Raw genomic sequence first — 25,113 nt, forward strand, 5'->3', positions numbered from 1 at the left:
TATTTTTCTTCTTTCCAATTCTTTTCATCACTGGATTGCTATAAATCCTTCCTTTTACTCCATTAATTTCCTGGCCAAGTTCACTGCCAACCAAAATTAAGAAAAAGAAGCATTCCAGATGCCTCTGTCTCAGATAATTTTAGAACCTGAATCTCAACACAGGACATCTGAAGGCACAATCACCTTTTAGAAATAGCCAAACTCAGTTCTGTGAATTTGTAAAATGAGGAAATCGAAATGACCGGCTCTCTCCTCTCTTTAGATCCACAGAGATTTACTGAGCATTTACTAAAAGAACCCTCATTATTGGCAGAGCGATAGGTTACAGTAAGCCAGAAAAATGTGCCTTGATCACTAGAACTAATCTCAATACTGAGTGAAAAGTAAATGAGCAATGAGGCATCAGAGCAGCTGTTTGATAAAAGAACTTGAATCAACATGTTTGGGAAGACAACCGCAGATTAAGACAGGTCAAGGGTCAAACCTATCTGCTCTCAAACAGAGAATGAGTTACTAATTAAAGAAAAATCTTAGCTAAGATTTTGATTTAAAAAACACCTTTGTTTCTGTTAACAGACCCACCATAATGGTGGAGAGGGGCCCAGAGGGCAAGACTACCCACATATTTTTTACTCTTTGAAAGCAAAGCTGAGAAGATGAATTACCAGTATGAAATAAGTTCTATCTTGTGTAAGGAAATTCTTAAAAGGTTGTAGTAATATGCACTGGCAGGAATAGATGTTATCAAAATGATTTTCCTAAGTGGATCATTAATTATTGGCCTCTTCTGAAAGCACTTTGACTAGGTTAATTTAACATTCTTAATATAGCCACTTCCATCACAACCATCATGTGGGACAATGAAATCACAGTTATCATAATTATCATAACTTAATTAGCAAGTATTAATTATAGTTCTGCTGTGTACCCTCAGTAGGCCAGTATCAACTGATTAGGCAAAAGAATAAAAATTATCTAAATCCCTACCCATAAAATGCTCCCCTTAAGCCTCATTAAAGAACACAACACGGTCATCTCATTCATTATTTTATCCTTGGCATCAGGAACATTGTAGGTTCTTGGAAAAATTAAATCTTTAACAAATATAAATGAATGAATGAATATATGCTTTAATAAAAGTCTTCTTCATAGGAATTTTGATTCAGTTGGGATTCCCCAAGCGGTAGAACAGATACAGACCATGCCTGAGATATGAGTTTGCTTTTTCTTGGAATTTTATTAATTATGAACATTTTTATTTTGTGTTGCTGATTTAATGAACACAAAGTTTTGTTTTTTAAAAGGAGGTGCTATTATTCCAGCTCAGTCATTCACATGTTTGGCTCCCTAAATAGCCTTGGGCCAGCATTTGAAAGTCTTACAGGTCTAACTCATCAAGAAAATGGTAAATTTTCAAAATGCCACAGTAGAAATAGGTTTTCACAAACTACCACAGAAAATTATGATTATTACCCATAATGAAAGAAATAATGGGTAGAAAACAAATGAAGAAATGTGAAATATTATTGACTTTTTCTTCCTAGTGAAGTCATCATCATTGGGAAGAGAACAAGATCAGAGAGGCGTGTGTGTGTGTGTGTGTGTGTGTGTGAATCCCATTAAAAGTATTGTCAACATTTGCAGCTATTAACAGATAGGACCTCCATCTAGCCCACAGACCTAAGTTAAAGAAACAGTCCTCTGTGACTAGAGGCCAAGCAGGACAGTTGCAAATGCACCAGATATGAGGACCAAATTACAAGAATACCTCAGGAACACAACTGCCAATTCGACATATCAGAAAAAGCACTCCCAGATAAAATCACAAAGACATAACTTCTTCTAAAACATACCAAAAAAAATCATAAAACACCCATTTCTTCTTTCACTAGCAGTTTACTGAAGTTAATGTAAACTAGAAATGTAGTACAGTATAAACATCAGCACAAATAATGTTCTACTTATTCATGCTTTCTTAATCCATTCATTTATTCAACACATATTTATAGAGGCCTATTATATATCAGGAACTATGTGAGGGATTAAGGATTCCATGATGATTTTTATGGTTTCTTCCTCCATGTAATGTATTTAATGAGAAGGGTAGTTTATCACATGATCACACACAGAGATGGGAAATTATAATTGCATTAAATGCACAAAAAGAGGTGTGCATGGTGATACAGCAAATTCAGTGGGGGACCTGGCTACTCAAGATTACGATGATCTCAAGGAAGCATTGGAATTAACCCAGCTGAGGAGCATGGAAGGAGCATCCAGGCAGAGAGAGAGCATGTGTAAAGGATCTGTGAAGGGAAGGAATTTGGTATGTTTTATGAAGAAAAACAAGACCTATGGGCTGAGAGCAGAAAGTGAAGTAGGAAGTACTGCAAGATGTTTGGAGAGGTGAGCAGAGAACGAATCATCTGAGGCCTTAAAGGCAATGCTATAGATTTGGGTTTTTATTCTTAAAATAGGGGGAAGTCTTTTCAGAAGTGTTAAGCAAAGGGAAGTGACTAAACGAGGAGGTGTTTTCTTTGGTTGGTTGGTTTGGGGTTTTAATAATCACTCTGACTAGTATATGAAGACAAACTAGAAGAGTTCAGAAGTAGAAACTGGGAGGTGGGGCCGGGCGCGGTGGCTCATGCCAAGGTGGGCAGATCACAAGGTCAGGAGATAGAGGCCATCCTGGCTAACACGGTGAAACCCCGTCTCTACTAAAAATGCCAAATATTAGCCAGGTATGGCGGCACATGCTTGTAGACCTAGCTACTCGGGAGGCTGAGGCAGGAGAATCATTTGAACCTGGGAGGCACAGGTTGCAGTGAGCCGAGACTGCGCCACTGCACTCCAGCCTGGGCGACAGAGCGAGACCCCATCTCAAAAAAAAAAAAAAAGAAAGAAAGAAAACGGGAGTTGGATAACCAGCTGTTGCAGTAGTCTAGTCGAGAGACAATGACAGCTTAGACTAAAAGGTCAGCAGAGGTGGGGGGGAAAGATGGCAACTGAGTCAAGAGGTAAAAAATAGCTTTGACTTTGTGGTGGATTGGCTTTAAGGGTAGAGTCAAGGATGACATCCAGGTTTCTATCCACTCACTAAGAGCAGGAACAGTGGAAGCAGGTAAATGTGTCGGGGGTAAGATCATGAATTTGGTTTGGAAAAGTGCAGAGCAGTTAACATAGCAGGCCTGAGACTGGTGCCCTTTGAAAGTCCTGTGTGCAAGGTTGGACTGGTTGGCATCTGGGAATTTGGGTTTTGGGAGAGTTCCCCCCATTCCCTGATTAAAATTGCTCACTGAACCTAAACTGTTTATACAAATGATATGGCTTACTGTGAACACCTGCTTTTCTTCTGTGAATGTGGAATTTTGGTATATGGTAGGCAAGGATGCCTATGAGACCATCTCCCAATAACATCCCTGGGCACTGAGCCTCTAGTGAGCTTTCCCGGTAGACAACATTTCGCATGTGTGGTCACAATTCAGTGCTAGAGAAACTGAATGCTTTCTGTGTGATCTACTGAAGTAAGCCTCTTGGAAGCTTGCTCCTGCTTTCCTCCAGACTTTGCCCCTTTTCTTTCTGCTGATTGTGCTTTGTATCCTTTTTAGGAAACAAATCATAGCCATGAGTATGACTACATGATGAGTCATGTAAGTCCTCCTAGTGACTTGCCAAATTTGCAGGTGGTCTTGGGATCTCCAAAACAAGGTACACATTGAGTCTGAATTAGTAATGTCTTGAAAGCACCGTATACATCTCATAGGGTATGAGATCAAGACATGGACCCATTGATGGTATGTGATCACTCTAGGCTCAATATTCAGTACAATTCACCATGTGGAACTAGATGTTCAAGCAGAAATGATCTTACGAAAGTCCAGATTCCTCAGTTTTTCAAATGACCTAAGCTTGAGGGAGGTAAAATAACCTTTCTAGAGGAGACAGAGCTGGTACCAGTACAGCAAAACCACATCTCAGCTCCCACTCGTTCCTACCACTTCACTAGTTACTGCCTAGCTGGCAGCTGTCCTTTCTCAGGTCTCCTGCTTGCATCAGAATGTGCCACATGGTTGCAGATTTCTACCATGTTGCATTTTCAATTAAAACAGCTAAATGGGGTGTCTTAAAAGGACGATTTCCAAGCTGCCAGGACACTAATGCCACAAACTCCATCAGATTTTATGAGTCAAATGACAGTATAAATCATTAGAAAAATGTGTGCCAACCGCAGACAGCGATGTCTCAAACTCTTGGAGTACTGAACACCATCCAGTTGGCTGAGAAAAAACCATGGGGCTTAAAATCATTTTTCACAATTACCATCCTAGCTAGTTTATAGTTTTTGGCAGATATGCCCCACATGCATAACCGAACTCAGCTAATTTTCACTCTGCTGATCGACAAATATGAATTAGTTTCCTCCTCGGAAAAACCACCCAGAGAGTGTTCATGACATGAAATCTGAGGTAGTGCATCAAAAATGAATCCATTTGTTACAGTCTGCCTTTAAATAATGCATATTAAATAGGCCACCCAATATTCATCACAAAAAAGTTCTACTGTGTTAACTAGCATGATGAGTCAAGAGTACCAGTCATATGAATTACTAGAGTCTGAGAGTCAAATAGAAACACTCTGAGTCCTTCTGTGAGGCAGAAAAAAAATCATGTGTGTGCATTTAAAGTTATTTACTATGGGCTTCTCCAAAATCATTATTGGCCAACAGTTAAACTTGAAATACCACACAACGCGATATCAATTTCCTTAAGCAATGAAATATTGACATAACTAAAGGAATAAAAGATCTTTTCTATTAAACTCACATTTTCAGTCAAGTCTCATTTCTAAGTTGTCATCTTAGGACTATGCAATAGTCTAACTGTTGAATTCCATGTATGAATGTGTGTTTTATGTTGATTTCAAAAAAACATACATCTATTATAAATTGAATAAGCTCTCCTACAAAGAGAAGCCTCCTACCAACAAGGAAGAACCCCCACAATGTATTTAAAATTCAGCGCAAGTGATGACTCTGTAGAGGATGAAGAGATGCTTCTAAAATAGAGATCACAAGAGACTTCAATTATATAGATGATGCTCCATTCCTTAGTTTGGGGGTGGGTGGACAGGCATTTCAATATTTATTTATTTATTTATGTTTTTAGAGATGGGGCCTTGCTCTGTCTCCCAGGTGAGAGTATGATGGTGCAATCACAGCTCACTGCAGCCTCAACCTTCCGGACTCAAGTGATCCTCCTGCCTCAGCCTCCCAAGTAGCAGGAACTACAGGTACATGCCACCATGCCTGGCTAATGTTTTTTTATTATTTTACTTTTATTTTTTTATTTTTAGAGAGGGGATCTTGCTATGTTGCCTAGGCTACCTTGAACATCTTAAATATTTTATAATTTTAAAAATATTTAACTCCAGTGGGGCATGGTGACTCACATCTGTAATCTCAGCACTTTGGAAGGCCTAAGAGGTGGATCACAAGGTCAGGAGTTCAAGACCAGCCTGGTCAAGATGCTGAGACCCCTGTCTCTACTAAAAATCCAAAAAAAAAAAAAAAAAAAAAAGCCGGGCGTGGTGATGGGCACCTGTAGTCTCAGCTACTCGGGAAGCTGAGGCAGGGAATTGCTTGAACCTGGGAGGCAGAGATTGCAGTGAGCCAACTGGGAGGCAGAGATTGCAATGAGCCTAGATTGTGCCACGGCACTCCAGTCTAGGTGACAGAGAAAGACTCTGGCTCAAATAATAATAATTTAACTCCCTGAACATTCTCAATTGGTAGTCCCAGATTCCTGGGGAAGAATCTCACTTCACCTTGGTGTCTCTAGAGTCAAACTGAATTTTCTTTAGTTGTAAAAAAATGGCTCATTGTATCAGCTGGGTACTTTAAAAGCAATTCTATTACACTGAGTTCCCAAAGATGTGGCCAAATCCTCATGACCTTTCCTATCAGATATCCTTTGTCTCTGGAGTAGCTTGAAAGAATATATAAGCCAAGGGTATTTTCAATCAGTGAAGGCAAAGTGAAAATACCTTCTCATATTAAAGCTGCAGCTTTCCAAATAGAAAATTGTGTCAGGAAGAGAAAGGTATAAGATCAAGAAAAAGTTAAATTGACCAAGTGTGCTTTAAAATGCTTCATAAGTTTAAAAGCCTTTCTTTCCCTTTCTGATAATTGGGAGGCTGTGCTCACATAACCTTGAGTTTAAATACAGTAGGGCAGTGGAGTCTCAAGGGGGTTTTGAGAACTCAGCATCAGCATCAATTGAAAACTTGCTAGAAATACAAATTCCCAGATTCTGTGCCAGGGGTGGGAGGGTAGGCAAAAATCTGGATTTAAGAAGACCTCCAGGTGATTCTAATGCCTGCTCCTTTAAGAACCATGCTGTAGAATTGTTACAAATAAGTGACTTCATTTGAACACCAGGGTGGGTCGCCGGTAAATGGCATGACTTTGGGCAAGTTACTTAACTTATGCTTTCACTTCCTCATCTATAAAATGAAGATAATAACTGGGGTTATGAACTCACTGGAACACTGGTGATAAGATAATACACATGAAAGTTTGGTAAAATGCTTGACACACACTACGCATTCTCTACTATGGAAATGACACAGGCTTGCTTTTATTACAGTTTGCTCATCCAGGTATTCAATCAGAATTTATTGAGCATTTACCCCACACTACACGTTACAATCACCCGGGGAGTTCTGATGAAATCCCACTGCCTGAGCCCCACTCCACACCAAAACCTAAAGTAGCGCCCAAGCTTGGATTTGTTTAACAGCTCTGCAGGAGATTCTAATGGAAGACGCAAATCTGCAAGCAAAAATTACAGCTCAAGGTCTGGGGAGTAGAGGCTAGATGTATGCATATGATCCCAGAGAAACTTTTAGCAGGGACTCGCTTGCCCAGCAAGTTTTCTTTGATGCTTATATATTCCTCCCCTGCTCCATTAATCTTAGGGGGCACAAATCATGTTTTTCTAAACTGTCAGTGCCTAGCACCATGTCTAACAAACAATAGATGCAGAAGTTTGTCAATGCAACGAGAAGTGAGTTGTATTTCTAGGATTAATCCTCCAACTCCTAGAAATCTCAACACAGTATGTCAGGACAGAACAGTAATTATACAGCTATCATCTCCGTAACAAACTCTTGTAAATGCACTTTTCCCTGAATATATCGCCCATGCCTCAAGGCTAGACATAATGATTTCACACACTGGTTTCCAGGGGGAGGAGCCACATGGGAAAAACTTTTAAATTAATTAAAAGAGAGACACTCAGGCACACTTCATGCCATTTTAAAATCTCCATTCTCCTGTGATAAATATCGAACGGCAGAAATGGGCCCAGGCCAACAAGCTGGAGGCAGGACCCTATGGAGGTTAGAGACGCTGCAGCAGCTCCAGGGCTTAGAAAAGGAAGAAGGAAACCAGCACCCTACCTTGGCTGTGTCAGTGATGTGTTGCCAAACAATACTCCAAAGAATGCCCACTGGATATGGGCTCTCACCCTTCTTTGACTCATTTAAACAAAAGGTAAAAAGGAACTACCATGTATTGCAATTAAGAAGTCAGAGAATAATAACAATTACGACTGACTGGGGGTTTTCTGGTGTCAGGCACTGTACTAAAGGCTTCTCAGTAAAAACTTCATGTAATTGTGGTAGCCAGCCGCCAAGACGGCTCCCAACGCGCCTTACCTGCGAGTACACCAGCCTTATGTATTCCCTGTTACACTGAATCAACATTGACTCATGTGACCAATAGAAAACCACAGATACAAGAGTCTGTGATTTCTGAGGTTAGATGTCATCACCACATACTTCCAACATGACTTCTTGGATCACCTGCCTGGAAAGCCAGCACCATGTCAAGTGGATACTCACACAACCCTGTGGCGAGGCCCATATACAGAGGAATCCATGTGCCAGCCTTGTGACTGGGCCACCTTGAAGTCTATCTTCCTGCTCTCACCAAGCCTTTGGGTCTTCCAGCTGAAGCCCCAGACATCCCAGAACAGAGGAAATCCATTATTCCTGGGCCCTTTCTGAATTCCTGACCCTCAGAATCTATAATTGTTTGTTTCATTTGAGAGGGGGTCTCATTCTGTCACACAGGCTGGAGCGCAGTGGCACAATCATGGCTCACTACAACCTCTGGCTCCCAGGCTCAAGCCATCTTCCTACCTCAGCCTCCCAAGTAGCTGGGACCACAGGAGCAAGCCACCATGTCGGCTAATTTTTTTGTATTTTTGATACAGATGGGGTTTCCTCATGTTGCCCAGGCTGGGAGATAATTGTTTTAAAAACTAAGTTGTGTAGTGTTTTTTTATGCAGCAAACTACCACTCATACCTAAGAGCTAGATACTTTTATATTTCAGTTGAGGAGAGTTTGACCGATTCAATCATGGAGATACCAAGCAATGGGGTTGGGCACCCAGTTTGCAGCTCTGAGGTCCTGCCCTCGTTCTGTCCCAACAGAGAAGCATAAGGTATGGAACCTGTTTCCCATTCTTTTTATTAAGAGAAAGTAATCATTTAATAGGAATCTGTGAAGCACTTTGATTATCCTCAAGATACTTTGTTCCTCCTGCAGGGGACCCCCATTCTGCCATGTATTTCAGTCATTTCTCTCTGGATAGATAAGAGGCTTCCTCACAGCACTCCTAAACAGCACACGGGTGGAGACAGAATGTTGTACTGATCCCATGGACTCTGCATCAACCTGCCCGTATTAGCATCTCCACCACTTTTATAAGTTCTCCACCACTTGGATAAGTTAACTAAATTTCGCAAGCCTCACAGATTTCTCACTTTAATACTAGGGCCAATTTTAACACATGCATTTGTTCCACTGTACTATAAAAATACTCATGGCCAGGCACAGTGGCTCACATATGTAATCCCAACACTTTGGGAGGCTAAGGTGGGAGGACTGTTTGAGTCCAGGAGTTCAAGACCAGCCTGAGCAATACAGTGAGAATTTATCTCTACAAAAAGTTTAAAAATTAGCCAAGCATGGTGGCATGCACCTGTGATCCTAGCTACTTAGGAGTCTGAGGTGGGAGGACCAGTTGAGCCCAGGAGGTCAAGACCAGCCTGGGCAACATGGCGAACCCCTTTTCTACAAAAACTACAAAAATTAACCAAGCATGGTGGTGCACACCTATAGTCCCAGCTATTTGGGAGGCAGAGGTGGGAGGACTGCTTGAGCCCAGGAGGTCAAGGCTGCAGTGAGCCGAGATCTCATTATTGTACTCCAGACTGATAGAGTGAGACTCTGTCTCAGAAAAAAAAAAAAAAGGAAAAAATATTAATAAAGTACTTAGCACATTGCCCAGCACATAGTGAATGTTCAATAAATGTTACCTATTTGTAATATTATCATCAAGTATGTGTTGAAAAATGCCCATCATGTTAAATGGTCAATCGAGAGCTCTTCTCTTAGTCTTTCCTCATGTCAGAAAGACATGAAATAAGAGCAGTTCTTCAGAATGACGAGATCTCACTATGCAGGCACTGAAACCTTCAGCTGCCAGGCTAGCCAAGCGGCTAAAGCCTTGGCCATGGCTCCTGCTAGAGTCCAGTCTGCCCTGCTGGGGTGATGAGAGGATCGGGGAAAGCTGCCCCATCATTCCACTGTCCAGTGGATCATGCATAGACAGCAATTTGGCTCTTTCCTACGAGAACAAGCAAAGAGGATCTCTGTCATCCTCATGGTATTAACAGGGGTGTAGAGGCAGATTTGCTTCCTCCTATCTCTTAATCCCATTACATCCTTATCATTTTGTCAGTGCAGACAAAGCTCCTTAGCTCTAGCCAGTGTTCACTCCATTGCCTTCCTTTGGGGTTCACTCTCTGCAGGTCTTGGGGCTAATAAGCTGCCATGAGTCTTACTGTTCCCTCAGGGGATTAGATTCCCACCTTCCCTTGAACTTAGCTTTATGACTCCTCCCTTTTTTCCCCTTAAACATGAGAAGGATTTCTGTGTAAAATTCTGTTTGGGGTCCAAAATATTTCATAACCTTTCATTTCTAGGTAAGACCAAGAAAAGGGAAATTAAGAGAAATACCAGCCACATTCGCCCATCTCAAAATAAGCACAAATTCCTAGACTTACAAGGTGGTGGGTTAGGTGTCTAGGGAGATGTAAAAAGGAATCAAGATGCAAAGCTTGCCCTCAAGTGACACCCCCGAGTCCAATGGGGAAGATTAAAAAACATTATTAATAACTACAGTATAAAGTGCCATGATGGATGCCATGAGCAGCCGGGAGAGGGTCCAGGAGACCAGAGGAGGGAATATGACAAAAGATAGGAACACAGGGAAGGCCTTCCAGAGCAGTCAGCCTCAGGTGTGGGCCCTGAGGACAGGCAATCCTGACCCTAGGAGGTGGGGAAGGGCAGGGAACATACTCCAGGCAGAAGGCATGGGAGGGAGGGAGCCAGGAAGCCAGGAAAGCATAAGGCAGCTATGGGAATGCTACGGATTCATGTTCTTCCTACAGTTTAGAGACATTTTGTAAAGAAGCAGGAACAGGAATACAAAAATTAAAGTAGTATACTAGATAATATGCTGGCAAAGTTTAGCAATAAAAACTTTCAAGAAAGAAAAAACTAAAGGGTAATTTGCACATTATAGAGCAAATCAGTGACGTGGATTTCATGACTAAGAGTAAGTAACATTCAAATTCATTTCTCAGTGATCATGAACTTAAAATCCCTAAGAGATTAGTGATGCATGTTTTCAAAGGAGGCCATGCCAAGTGAACTGGTGGATTACTCTTCCCAACATGTTAAGTAAGTTTCCTTCACTGAAAAATCTTTTGCTTGAACCATGAACTACCAAATCGCACACTTTCCAACTATTTGTTTTCCTGGTCTACTTATATAAAGTTTTACCTAAAGTGAGAGGACACACATTACACGACGTAAGTCTGGGGTCTGTTACTAACCAGCAGAGTCACTTCATTGATATTCAAGAACCAGTATGTATTAGCCAGACTGATTTCAAAGTAGAGTGAGTGTGTATCAGAGGTGAACATGATTATCGATAGGTCTATGGGTGTGTGCACCTTTGCGTGTTTTTCTATCCTCTGGCCCAAACTTAGAAAGCTACTGCACAAAGTAAGCTCTCAAACAGAATTTCCGTGAATCGGCGTTCCCTTCTTTTTCTCCTTATTATAACCAACAAGCTAAAGTAAAAAGAAAATCCAGACAGCATCATAGGCCATTAACCAATCTCAAATGGTGGGTATTGAAATAGGAAATAATCTCTGGTCAGTATTTCTGTGTCCTCCCAAGTCCGACAGATTCTCTGCATACAACACAAAACTGGAAGACATGGCCCTGTGCCAGGCTTCCTTAGCAGGCTTACCATATACCACATGCTTGGCCACTTGGGATCATTGAAATAGGTAGACTGGGCACGACTGAAGTCATAATCCCTCTTTGTCCGCTTTTTAACCACTTGCTGTTGGATCCATTCCACCTGCCAAGAAGGATATTTGGTGAGTATCCACGTTCCATCAGGGTTAGCACAACATAAATGACAGTCTGAGGCATTTCCCATCTTAAGTCAATGCTATTTAAGTCACAGGTTTCATTGTGGCAACTAAAATCTCTAAGTGCTCAGAGATTCCTTAGAAACCCAGGGTTTTTTTATTTGTTTAATGTAAGTAGGTGTTTTAGTTTTTTATATACAGATTATTTATATCTCTCAACAATAAGCTAACCTTTTAGCTTTCTCAGAAATCCTATTTTACTTCCAATTCGCTACAAATTAGTAATGTTAATTTTTAGGGTAATTTTTCATCCTTACTTTACTAAGGGCTGGCCAACTTTTTCTATAGAGGTTCAAATAATAAACATTTTAGGCTTTGCAGGTCACATGATCTCTGATGCAATCACTCATTCTGCCATTACAGCACCATAGATGATACATAAATGAATGGGTGTGACTATGTTCCAATAAAACTTCATATACAAAACCAGGCCGAATTTTGTTCCGCATGCCACAGTTTATAATTTCTGACTTAGAGTATGCAACAATTTTTTAAAACATTCTGGGATCAAAATGCTCCAGGATCACGAATTTTTTAAAATGGCCTTCTACAAAACAGTGTGGTACAGAAGCACTGTTTGGAGAATTAGAAAAACCAAAGGCCTATCCTATCCCTGGCATGAAACTGGAGAAGCCACTCAATTTCCTAAGCCATAGGCTCCCTAACCGCTCTAAAATTCAAACATTAGCTACATTTGAGAAAGGTCTTAACATTTAGTTAAAAGCTCGTTTACACAAAGTAACCAGAAACCTTAAGTCTAATGCAGAATTTATAACCTCGTGGTAGGGGTATGTATGGGAACACTTTCTTTAAAACAGATTATCCTTATGGCAACACAAAAATACGCATGTTCCAGTTTTAGTGGGATGTCTCACATGCAGAAACAGTGTTGGTGACATTCTTCAATTTGTTCCTAAATACTCCTTTGATAGCTAACTTAGTCATAACTCTCTGAAATGTTTTGTTCCACCATTCATCCCTCCTCTCTACAAAGGAATTAAAAAATGAGTGGGGAGGAAGAGAACTTTGCGGTCCACTGCTGGAATTCCATATCCAGCCAGCAAAGATTTTAAAACCTCTTTCACCTACTCCATTAAACGATTGCTGGAGGAGAATGGATCCTAAGGCATCCTTCTTAAAGTAGAGCAGCAAGGATGGGCATGCATGTACATTTTTTATTTCCAGTAAACATTTTAACCTCTTCATTTCAAAAAAATCTAAGGAATGAGGTTCATTCACTCATTTATTCATTCAACAAACATTAAGTGCTAGGTACTGTGTTAGAAATACAAAGCTGAGTAAGAATTAAGAATTACTTCAAAGTAAGAACCTTTGAAGGACTTACATTTTACCAAGGAAATGTAACAAGTATTCCATAATTCTCCACTTCATAAAAATAACATTATATCCATAAATGACATCTGACACAGGCCCTATCATTGTATTACTAAGACTATTTATATTACTGTCTATAAGTCTTATCCCAATAAAGTTAACTAGTTCATATTTGCATGTTTGGTAAAAGAAGACTGCTTAGACAACTCTTTTCAAAACTAATCCTCTATTGGCAGTGGCTTTTCCTAAGGAAGCATTCATAAATTCCACACTGCAAACCTCTATGTGTGCATAAACCAGAAAGTATCACGTCTTCCCCAGTGTGGACTCAATAAAGAGACTCCTAGACATCAGGACAGTCTATCCTGGGGTAGGAGTGAATAACTGTTCCTTAGAAAGACTCTATAAATATTCACTTCTCCCTGTGCACACATTCAAATAGACAAATGAAATAAGTATGTGAGAAAACCAAATGACAGCCATTTTCCTAGATGAACTATAGGTACTAAAATAGAACAAAATATCTTACCCAACAGTATCCCTTCTATAATTTTACCAAACAAAATGCTTAGTTACAGGACTTGGTGGCTAGAAGGTGACACAGCAACTTGGCAACTAGGTTTGACTACAAGTCACTCTGTCTGATCACAGGGCTGCAATACTCAAGAAAAGTTCAGTGGGATTTTTTTAGTGTCAAATACCATGTATTTTGCCTTGGTGCCTTACGGGTATGAATATATAGCCCTGTATTTTTTGGAAAGTGGGAAAAGTACCTCTTGGATCGGAAGGTTTCTATGACTGGAAAGACCATATTTATATTTTTAAGCTAGTATCCATATGTCTATCCTTGAGCTCTTTAAGGAAAAAGCCAGAGGTAATGCATTATACAGACTTTATTTCTTGCCAGGAAGCCTCATGCAAAGAAAAGACACTTTAACATTCATTTTCATAAAACTATGGTCAGCCCAGGAGAAGGGAATTATTGTGTGCTTTGCCTCACTGGCTTAACTTTTGAAAGTTCTATTTCCAATACATTAAGGAACTACAGTTAATCCAGAGTGTAAAAGCCATAGGCCCTTTCAAATCGTCAGTCTATCCTTGGTTAATTTAAACATACATACGCTACATGGTTTCAGGGACATTCCCTCCCTCTACTCACAGTGCTCTCTTCTCTTGGACCTTGGTCCAAGTAAACATTGTGCATTTGCTGCTTAAGAACCTTTGTCTGGAAATGTCCTCCTTCATAAGATCCAAAACACATTAATTGACAATTATGGGAAGCCTGCCCTCATAATCTCAGCTGAACTTGTATCTCATTATTTTGGAATTTACCAGCTTTCTGCTACTACACATGGGGAAAGCAATAGGAGGAAAAAAAATGTGATCATATGAATATAAATTATATGTTATTACATAAATATAAATGGAAACAAATTATGCTGTTGCTTTAAAAATGCATCCTGCAGTGATAGGAAATCAGCCCTTTAGATATTAAAAAGTATTATGCTAATAATTAAAACATATACTAGTACCAAATGTCTACAGATATACCAATGAAATAGCATGCATAGAAAGTCAAGAAATTGCCCCAAAACATGTAGGAATAGAGTATATGATAATGGTATTATCCTAAATCAGTAGAGGAAAAACAAATTGCTTCATAAATGTTTTAGAACATGTTGATTGGAAAAACAACCAACTGGAAAAAATAAAGCTGAAGCCATTTCTCATGTCTTAGATCAGAATCAATTTCAAATGAATCAAATATTTAAATGTAAAGGTACTATAAGAAATATGAGAGATGTTTAAAACTAATCTGAGTGAAAGACTGTATCTAAGTATCATATAAATCAAAGATATGATTTAGAAAAATTGACTAATTTAACCACATAAAAACGACACGGCCAAAAAAAAAAAAAAATCACAGGGAAGGTAGAAGACAAACTGGGCAAAAGTGTATAGCTCCTACCGTGAACCAAAGACTATCTTCCTAATACAGAGTTTCAACAATTAATAAGAGAACAATTCACTAGGATAAGTAGCAAAAGGTAGGGGTAGAAAAACCTCTGGAAAGGTAAATCTGGTTCTTTTTTTTTTTTTTGAGACGGAGTTTCGCTCTTGTTACCCAGGCTGGAGTGCAATGGCGCAATCTCGGCTCACCACAACCTCCCCCTCCTCGGTTAAAGCAATTCTCCTGCCTCAGCCTCCAGAGTAGCTGGGACTACAGGTGTGGACCACCATGCCCAGCTAATTTTTGTATTTTTAGTAGAGACAGGGTTTCACCATGTTGACCAGGATGGTCTCGATCTCTTGATCTCGTGATCCACTCGCCTCGGCCTCCCAAAGTGCTGGGATTATAGGCGTGAGCCACCACACCAGGCCTAAATCAGGTTCTTAAACATACAAAATACACTTAGCCTCATGCATATTCAGACAAAAGCAAATAAAACTAAACTGAGGTACCACTTTTCACCTTTCAGACACAAACGATCTAAAGGTTGATGACACACTGCTGGGGGGGGCATGGGAAAAGGCTCATTCTCACATAATAGTGAGCGGAATGGAAACGTGTACAACTCTATGAAGGGTAATTGGACAATTCCTTAACAAAGGACCAAAGAAGTAATTCTATTTTTAGGAGTTTATTCTTCCTATTTACACATGTGAATGTGTGAGGTTATTTACTAAAACACTGCCAGTAGGAACTAAAAATTGTAAACTTAAATAAATAACATATCTGTACAATGGAGTAAAGTAAAATACAACCATAAAAGAAAATGAAATGGTCTCAATGTACTGACAAAGAACCATCTCCATGATACAGTTAAAGTGGAAAAAAAAAAGTTACAAATGGTTTAAAGGGATACTACATTTTTGGCAACTTTCTAAATCTGATAAACTGGTTGCTTTCTCGGGAGAAAACTAGTTACTGGATACAGGGATAAGAGGGACACCTTTTACTGCATGTCCTTTTAAATCTTGTTACTTTGGAACCATGGGAATATATTACGTATACAAACTATCATACACTCAAAGAACAATTTCAAATATGACTTAGGCTGGGCCCAGTGGCTCACACCTATAATCTCAGCACTTTGGGAGGCTGAGGCAGGAGGATGGTTTATGCCCAAGAGCTCAAGACCAGCGCAGACAATATAGCAAGACACCCATCTTTGCAAAAAAATTAAAAAAATAAAAGTAAAAAGTTTAAAAAAATAGCCAGGTGTGGGGACATGAGCCTGTAGTCGCAGCTACTCAGGAAGCTGAGGTGGGAAGATCACTTGAGCCCAGGAGTTTGAGGCTGCAGTGAGTCATAATCAAGCCATTGCCCTCCTGCCTGGGTGGTGAAGCGAGACCCTGTTGCTAAAAAAAGACTAAATGTCTAAATCACAACATATTTCTTTAAAAGGCAGTTAATGCAAAATAATGGTACATAAAAGTGCCTTAGGTGATTTTATGTTATATTCCAACATGACTTAAATATTGAGAAAAGTTGGGTAAAGTAAGAAAAACGAGGAGGAATTAGAAGAGCTCAGTTATTACCTTAGATTAGCTACCAGTCACCTTTTTGATCTTGCAAAAATCTCTGTGGGCCTCTTTCATCTGTAAAATGAGGAAAGGCAGACTAAATGTGCCCTCTACTCTCTTTCTTCCAGTTTTGAAATTTTATCTGAGAGTTTAATTCTCTGGTTTGACTAGGAATAAACATTTTGTTAAAAACAAGACAGCCGGGCGCAGTGGCTCACGCGTATAATCCTAGCACTTTGGGAGGTCCAAGCGGGTGAATCACAAGGTCAAGAGATCGAGACCATCCTGGTCAACATGGTGAAACCCTGTCTCTACTAAAAATACAAAAAAAATTAGCTGGGCATGGTGGCGCACGCCTGTAGTCCCAGCTACTCAGGAGGCTGAGGCAGGAGAATTGCTTGAACCCACGAGGCGGAGGTTGCGGTGAGCCGAGATCAAGCCATTGCACTCCAGCCTGGGTAACAAGAATGAAACTCCATCTCAAAAAAAAAACAAACCCAAGACATTTGAGGTTGATGTTCTGGTTGATAAATGATCTTAAGTCATTCTGTGAAGATACGAGATTAATATGCAGAAAGGAGTGTAGTAAATTATATATAATTCTATGATTTGAATGAAACAGTTGCCAGGAAATAAAATAGGTGGCATTCCATATTTTGTATCTTTTCTGAACTAATTAGCTTTGACCGATTTAGGGAAAAGAACATAAAAATACTTCTCCTCTATTTTCTTCTCTGACTTTGAAAACAAAATAGAGCATCTTGGGTTTTTTTTTTTTTTTTAAGTATGAGTTAGGTGGATAATGGACATACATGTTTTTGCTATGGAAAGCAAGCGTTGAAGAAAACGTTTTAGTACTGACATGCTGTTCCAAGAAGCTCTCAAGTCCAAAGGCAACACACCCTAGAAATTTTCTAAAACTCTGATTAAAGCATCAAAGTTAACCAGTGAGAAAAAAAATCAGAGAATCTAGTCAAAGTATTTGTTAGACAAGGATACTCCATACTTTCCATTGTGTTCCACCTAATAACTTACCATTAATGAGTTTTTAAATATTGGCGTTGTTATTTTGTCACCTTTTTAAAGGAAAAAATTATCAAGATTGTTTAAATTCTGTTTATTTCATATAGCTACTTGTGAACCAAATAAAGCCTTGCTTGTTACGTGATAGAGAATTTTTACTTGATTTGCTTGAAACAGGTATTTTGAATCTTATTTGATGACTGCAAACATCAGATGCTTACATTAAAGAACACATCTGGTCATGAATGTGAAGAATCATATAATTTTTGAAAGGTCGTTCAGAGGGAAGTTGTGAAATAAACACTGCATGTACATTCAGAACAGTGTTGCAGAAGAAAATACAGGTCAAATTGAAAAACCTGACTCTGCCGTAAAACTTTATATTTAGTCGGCTTTCTCTAAGGAAGCCAGAATTTTGGAAACGTATGTTATCAATTTAATCTTGCTACATTTTGTTTATAGAAAAACTCATAGTGTTATTGTTCTAATTATATTACTCACTCTCAAAGAATTAACATCATATTTCTCCCCTTAAACTACTCCCCTACTATGTACCTACTTCTAAAAGTTTGATTTTCTAAAATGTGTTGCTTATTTCTTTTCCCCGGTTTTGATAAGATGAAATGTGAATGTGAAAAAGAAATGGTTATATCCAGTCAAAGCAGTAAGATGTGCTTTCCGCCCTCAAGATCCTTTCATTTATTTTTGTTCACACTAAAAATATTTATTGAATAGCCCCTACGTGGGAGGCACTTTCCGGATACTACAGAATGGCGATGAACAAAACAACCAGTTGACTTTCATAGTTATTGATAAAAAAGTTAAATGATGCAAAAAGTAAATAATGTAAGGAGGTAGAAAGTGATTATGGAGGAAGGAGCTATTTTAAGTAAGGTGGTCAAGAAAGGCCTCTTTGAAGGTGTGATATTTTTACAGAATCTTGAATGAGAAACCAGCCGTGCAAATTTCTCAAAGAAGATATTACTGGCAATATGACCACATGGGCTAATGCAAAGCCATCTAGAATGACTGTGTACCTTTGTATTTTTGTTTACAGTTCATCCGTAAGCCACAGATGCCTACTGCAATCCCTTAGGCCTACCGGTATTGCATCCGCCCTCCAGTGGACAAAGAAGCTCACTCAGAACATGGAAGCATATCCCCAGCCATCTTGGTCAATCAACGGTGGGCTCCTGAGTACCTGGAATATGATCTAGAAGGGGGAAACAGGTTCAGACTGAACTTGTCCCCACAACTCCACCAACTTCTCAGCTAATGGTGATAAACTCAGCTAAAAGAAGGAACAGGCAAGGCCCTCTAAAGCATGAGGCCCTAGGCAAAAACCCTCTTGCCCAGATGGGGAAGTGGTACTCTTGTGATGCTAGCCAGTGTGAACTGGTTTTATTTTAGAGGGCTTTGATAAACATTCTGTCTTTTTAATTAAATTATGGAGTAAAAAAATCACAGATTCAATCAGTGCTGCCATCTAAACAGCAGAGAAATTATAAAATAATGTCTATGATAAAAAGTGTCCCAAGTAGGAAACATTCAAACAACATATAATATTCAATTTAGTGCAGCACCAGATGTAGAACATTGTACTCAGAATCAGAAAACATAGTGACTTAATCCTTTGATCTTGAATATGACCACCTCTGAAACTCTATGAAAAAGAAATCATATCAGTTGTTGGATGAATCTTGCAAAACAACTTAACATTAAATTAGTTTTTATAAGAGCAAAGTACTTCTTTCTGGAGCTACTAATATACCTAAAAACTTCCTGTGTGTCATCTTTACACCTACCATAGCAGCACGATGCCCTCTGTGCCCAGAGCTAGGCTAGACTCTGCCACAGCTGGGCAGTGTAGAAGAAACTGGGAAAACATACTACTCAAGTTCTTGGTAGAGTGCTACCAATCACTAGTCTGGCCACTTTGGCAAATCACATAAATTCTTAGTATTCTATACTCTCATGTGTAAAATAAAATTGCCTGTATTGTTAGGAGGGTCAGACTTATAATGCGCTTCACAAATGCAAGCTCCCATGGTACTGAGCAATTTGTGTTTTAATTGCATGTTTCTACCACTAGCTTGGGGGAAAGAAACGAGGTTTTAGTATCTCTAGTACCAAAGGCAATGCTTAGCAACAGGCCCTCAAGAAATAGGTATGATGAATGGGTATTTATACATTGTAAATACATTTCTAGGTAGGGATGTCTAAATGTTCTCCTTATGAAAAGAAAAAAAATAGAAAATTTTAAATAGAAGGGAGTGAAAAAAAAGGAGCCCAAATCTAGCCTTAAACCTATCAAGTTATAAAACGTTTTGTATTTCAACAACAGATAGATAATAGCACAAGGATAATTACATTACTAGCAATGAAGAACACATAAAAATATTAATGAAGGATATGTTCTTTCTTTATATAATTCCATGCTTTTAATGTTTCATTGACCGGTTCTCTGTTTGACACCCACTAGAAACCCACTCTTGGCTGGGCATGGTGGTTCAAGCCTGTAATTCCAGCACTTTGGGAGGCCAAGGTGGGTGGATCACCTGAGGTCAGGAGTTCAAGATTAGCCTGGCCAACATGGCAAAACCTCATCTCTACTAAAAATATAAAAAATTAGCTGGGCGTGGTGGCATGAGCCTGTTATCCCAGCTACTTGGGAGGATGAGGCAGGAGAATTGCTTGAACTGAGGAGGCAAAGGTTGCGGTGATCTGAGATCACTCCGCTGCACTCCAGCCTGGGACACAGAGCAAAACTCTATCTTAAAAAATAAATAAATAAATAAAAGGCTGGGCGCAGTGGCTCACTCCTGTAATACCAGCACTTTGGGAGGCCGAGGTGGGCAGATCACAAAGTCAGGAGATGGAGACCATCCTGGCTAACATGGTGAAACCCTGTCTCTACTAAAAATACAAAAATTAGCCAGGTGTGGTGGTGCACACCTGTAGTCTCAGCTACTCAGGAGGCTGTGGCAGGAGAATTGCCTGAACCCAGGAGGCAGAGGTTACAGTGAGCCGAGATCGCACCACTGCACTCCAGCCTGGGTGACAGAGTGAGACTCCATCTCAAAAAAAAAAAAAGAAAGAAATTCACTCTTGTACCTATTTTTATCTTATGCCACTTCACTCCAGCTTGGGGAGGAGGAGGAGGAGAAGAAAGGATGAGGAGGAGGAGGAAGGAAGAGGAGGAAGAGGAAGAGAAGGAGGAAGAGGAGAAGGAGGAGGAGAAGGAGAAGAAGGAGGAGGAAAAGAAGGAAGAGAAGGAGAAGGAGGAGGAGTAAGAAGAAAAAGAAAAAGAAGAAGGAGAAGAAGAAGAAGAAAAGAAACTCACTCCTGTACATATTTTTATCTTTTGAGATGGAGGCATTTCCTCCACCTTACCAGTAAGACTAGTAAGACTGGGAAATGGTTCCATCTGAAGAGACAAAAATCTCAGAAGGAAAAGACAGTGGGTACAATTAAAATGGATAAACACAGAAGAAAAAGTAGGTGCTGGAATATGGGGTGGGTGGGGGGATGAAGAGCATCATGAAGAAGAGTTAATGGATGCTGGGCATAATACCAAGGTGAAAGGATGGTCTGCGCGGCAAACCACCATGGACAGCTCACGTTTGCCTACGTTAACAAACCTGCACATCCTGAACAAATACCCCTGAACTTAAAATAAGCTTAAAACTTTTTTCATTACATGTATGTTTATTCATCCACCCATTAAAAAACATTTTGGTTTATTCTAATTGTTGGCAATGATAAATAAAGCAGTTATAAACAAACACATGAATCTGGAAGTAGATATGAGCAGTTGTTTCATAAACTGCAAAGGCCTACGGTTGAGTAAAGTCAATGAAACCTATGTGTTAAGTGATACATTCTCCTGGACTAATAAAAGACATTAACATTTTAACTGTCAACGCCTAGTCCATCATCTCAGCACAAAGCAAAAGAAATCTGAATTTAAAAGCACTTACGTAGGGGAAAATTTAAAGAGCACAGAAATGACTGTCAACCAACTCTTGTAGCTAAGTAGGAAGAGGTGCCAAACTGATAAATTAGAGCATTTTTCTTTAACATTTAAATATTAAATATGATTAAACATTTGAATTTTAATATTTTGATATTAAATATTAATGTTTAATTAAATATATTAATATTATAACCTAACAACATAAATATTGAATAAAGTATTTAATATTTTAAACATTTAAGTTTCAGACTGCCCATCTTGGCTGCTAGTACTAATACCCATAAGCAATTGTTTTTTTCACAACTTGTAAGGACAATTTTTTTTTACTTTATCTTTCCAGGAAAGATAATTTAAAAGACTTCATGCTTATTTTTCCATTGATGTTGTCACTCCCAGAACTTGCTTAAAATTTCTCAAAGGCAAGACACTTACTTTATATTTGTCTCAAGTAAATTTGTTCTTTGGGACAAGATTGATTTGTCCTCTGGGGATAAAAAAGAGAATAGCTCCCTTATTCCTAGTCATGCCAAGATGCTTTACAGAGGGTGAAAAGAACTTAATTTATGTAAAAAGAGAAAGAAGGAGGGAAAAGAGAGAAAGGGGTGTGTGTGTGTGTGTGTGTGTGTGTGTGTGTGTGTGTGTGTGGTGTCTGTGTATGTGTGTGTGTGGTTTGTGTGTGTGATGTCTGTGTAATATACCCAACATGAAGTAAGGGGATTGGGATATTAACAGGAAAAGCCAGTGATGAGAACTCATTAAACACTTGTTGAATGAAAAGATTATTATCCCCAAACCTTCCTTTTTCTAACTTGTATTTCAGGTTCTTACATTTTAAACTTAGGACGACTCATTTAAGCAACAAGAGAAAATTTGAAAACAATTTTGACTGCTCATGTATTAAAAGAAAACAAATTTTAAAGTCCCTAAAACAAATTCTACTGTCTGAATGCCACCTAGGGTTAAATTCACACCATTTGAGTAAACACAGGCTTAATTCAGAGAGTGGACTGGGATAACACATAATTCCCTCCAGCTTCACTCTAGGATCAAAATCCTCACTGCATTAAAAACACAGTGACATGACTTCATTCTCCATTTATTTGTCTTTTGAATAATCATCCTCCAAGCAGTTTGAAAGCCAAGGCAATGTAATTAATAATATCTATTAAACATTTAAAGTAAATATATGTTACATCTCACTCTGCTGTTAGTATCACTTAAGTTTTAGATATCTGCAAGAATGACAATTTTACCTTAAAACAAAGCATTAATCACTTAAGGGAAACAGTTTTGTTGTTTGACCAATCCCACAAGTCTGTGCATAAATCATTTCAGATATTCCCAGATCTGTATTTGCAAAAATTGGATGCCCTCAAGTTGTATATCAAGTGAATACAAAGAGGAGCTTTATTTTGCCCAGAGTAGAGAAATTGTTCAATTCAGCTGAGATTAGTATAAAAAAGAGGCAAACGCTGGCAAAGGAAAGGGCAGTGGTTCTCATAATTTCTCCAAGCAGAGGATATAGGGTGATCTGCTAAATATCAAAAAGCATGTCAGCATCTTGCTTCTCAATATGACATGCCACTTAATTCCATAGCTCATAAGCAATGGTCATGAAAGCTATATTCCTATGGAGAGAAATACTCTTCCCTTGTGACTGATTCGGCTCCATTGCACATACTGTCTTCTCCTAGCTATTTAAATATAAATGGCAGTGGCTATTGTTTCTAAATTTCCACGGCTCCTACTGCTGTGGTTTTGATCACAGTGAGAAAATGGAAGGATGGGGAATGGTTTGAGCGGGTAAGTTCAGAGCTGGGTACCAGGAGTTTTCATTTCATCCATTTTGGGCTTTCTCTTTTTAAATAAGAGGCATTCTCAATATTCCGGGAGCTTCAGGTTTTTGTTTTTAAAATCTTTCCAGCATCTTTTAATCTCTTCATTGTCAGGATTTAAAATCTATGACCAATTGTTGTGTTGGCAAGCTCTAACTTTTCGAATCAAAGGGAGATGGGTAAAAATTAGTCTTTTCTTTCTGTTGTTAGAAGATAAATATGCAACTTGTAGGGAAATGTGTGAAGTTTGCATAAGTGTATTCTGTCCCCTTGAGGTTAACTTATGTTTTTAAATCCTAAAATGAGTTCAAAATACATAAATAAATAAACAGCATGAAGTCGTTGGTAAGGAGGAGTGTGAATGAAGCCCCCCCCATGTGGGCCCCCCACACAACTGAGAGAAATGATAAGGGTCTGCCTTGGGGGAAGGTCTCTGACTTGGGTTTTCATTATACCTTTCTTTTTCCTGAACTCTAACCTTATACTTGGCAGAAAGGGCAGGGGTGTTTTGCAAGCAAAAACACTGGAATTGTGGCAGCTCTTAAACACCATCATCACCCTCTGAAATATTTAGCAAACGGCTACTTTGGTCAGGGTGGGGGAAGAGCATGCCTTTCAGCCTCAGGGAAAATTGCTGTTCAAAATCCCTGAGCAAAGGGATTGGCATTTTCTCCCCTAAATCCAGTTGCCTGAGGGAAACTGAATGTTTTCTCAATTTGAGTGCTATTCCCTCACCTCAGAAACCACTGTCGGGGCTTCCAGCAAGGTGGTACCTGACAAAACCTGCAGGTCATAGCACATAAAAATCTGGAAGAGGGCCTGATGAATGAGCGCACCGGCTGGAGACCCGTCAGTCCTACGCCGCCAGCCCTACGGGAAGGCTAGCAGCGCCCCAGCTCCCAGCCTCCCGGCGGTCTCCATGCGTGTCGCCGAGAGGAGTGACAAGTCACTTCACTGGACCTCCCTCACCCTGTACACGCAATCCATGCCCACCACAGTCAATTACAGGAGCCCTGGGGCTGAGGCTCAGGGAAGGAGAGAGAAAACACATTTTCATCACTGTCATCAAACCTGACACTTTCTCAGTCTGAAGACCCAGAAACAGCGAATCTCCCCCACCAAGCTTCCTCCTTTCATGCTGTGTGCTTTGGATGGCTCACTCTAGAGTCTGTTGTGTCAATGTTCACAGAAATGTGATGTGTTTACTGGACCCGAGGGGGCGCCTATCGCCAGTTCTCTCAATCCACTCCTCGGCCCCCCACCCCTAAAACGGTTCCACCTTGGCACATTTGGGCCCTCAACACTAAAATGAGAGCTGCCCTTGACCACAGTTCCCAACAACCCTACCGAGCACTGGTAACTTGAAGAAGGGCTGTCAAATTTCTAGCACCTGCGTTACTCTTCAAAGATTTTGTTCAGTATAATATTAAATATTTAGCAGCTCAGTATCAGAGAGAAGAAAAGCAGAGGATAAAGACTGAGACTATTGGCTAGAGAGAGGCTGAGGATTCTAACTAGATTTCCTGGAGATCCAGGAGGCCAAAGCCAGGTCTCCAAATTTCTCCAGTCCCCATGGTGGCTATGCTAGTGTCTTCTCCAGAGTAGGTGCTCCGGAAAGATTTACAAAATGAATGACTGTATTCACTGCTCTTTTAGTAAAAGAGTAACTGGTAGTTCTGCTGTTTTGCAGGGCCTAAACACCTAGGAGAAAGCAGAAAAGCAAGCTCTAGTTGAAGAGTTCTCAGTCTGGAAAGAGGAAGAAAATAATCCTATGTCATTTACAATTAGGAGCATCTGGTCTTAGGTTCATGACAGACCAATAAGTTTTGTCACAAAGC

The 25,113-nt window shown here is 39.7% G+C and overlaps 1 protein-coding gene across 3 annotated transcripts in view; it reads right to left on the bottom strand.

The window, feature by feature from the left end:
- PCSK5 (proprotein convertase subtilisin/kexin type 5) overlaps nt 1–25,113 on the bottom strand; it is a 472,843-nt gene that overhangs the window by 368,092 nt on the left and 79,638 nt on the right. For all 3 annotated transcript variants that reach the window (XM_064361641.1, XM_064361640.1, XM_021669251.2), the window contains exon 3: nt 11,392–11,505. In XM_064361641.1, the coding sequence (XP_064217711.1) occupies nt 11,392–11,505 (114 nt within the window). The remainder of the gene's footprint in view (nt 1–11,391; nt 11,506–25,113) is intronic.

This window comes from Aotus nancymaae, unplaced genomic scaffold (genome assembly GCF_030222135.1).
Source record: "Aotus nancymaae isolate 86718 unplaced genomic scaffold, 86718_ANA_hifiasm-v0.15.2.pri h1tg000041l, whole genome shotgun sequence".
Taxonomy (NCBI): Eukaryota; Metazoa; Chordata; class Mammalia; order Primates; family Aotidae; genus Aotus; species Aotus nancymaae.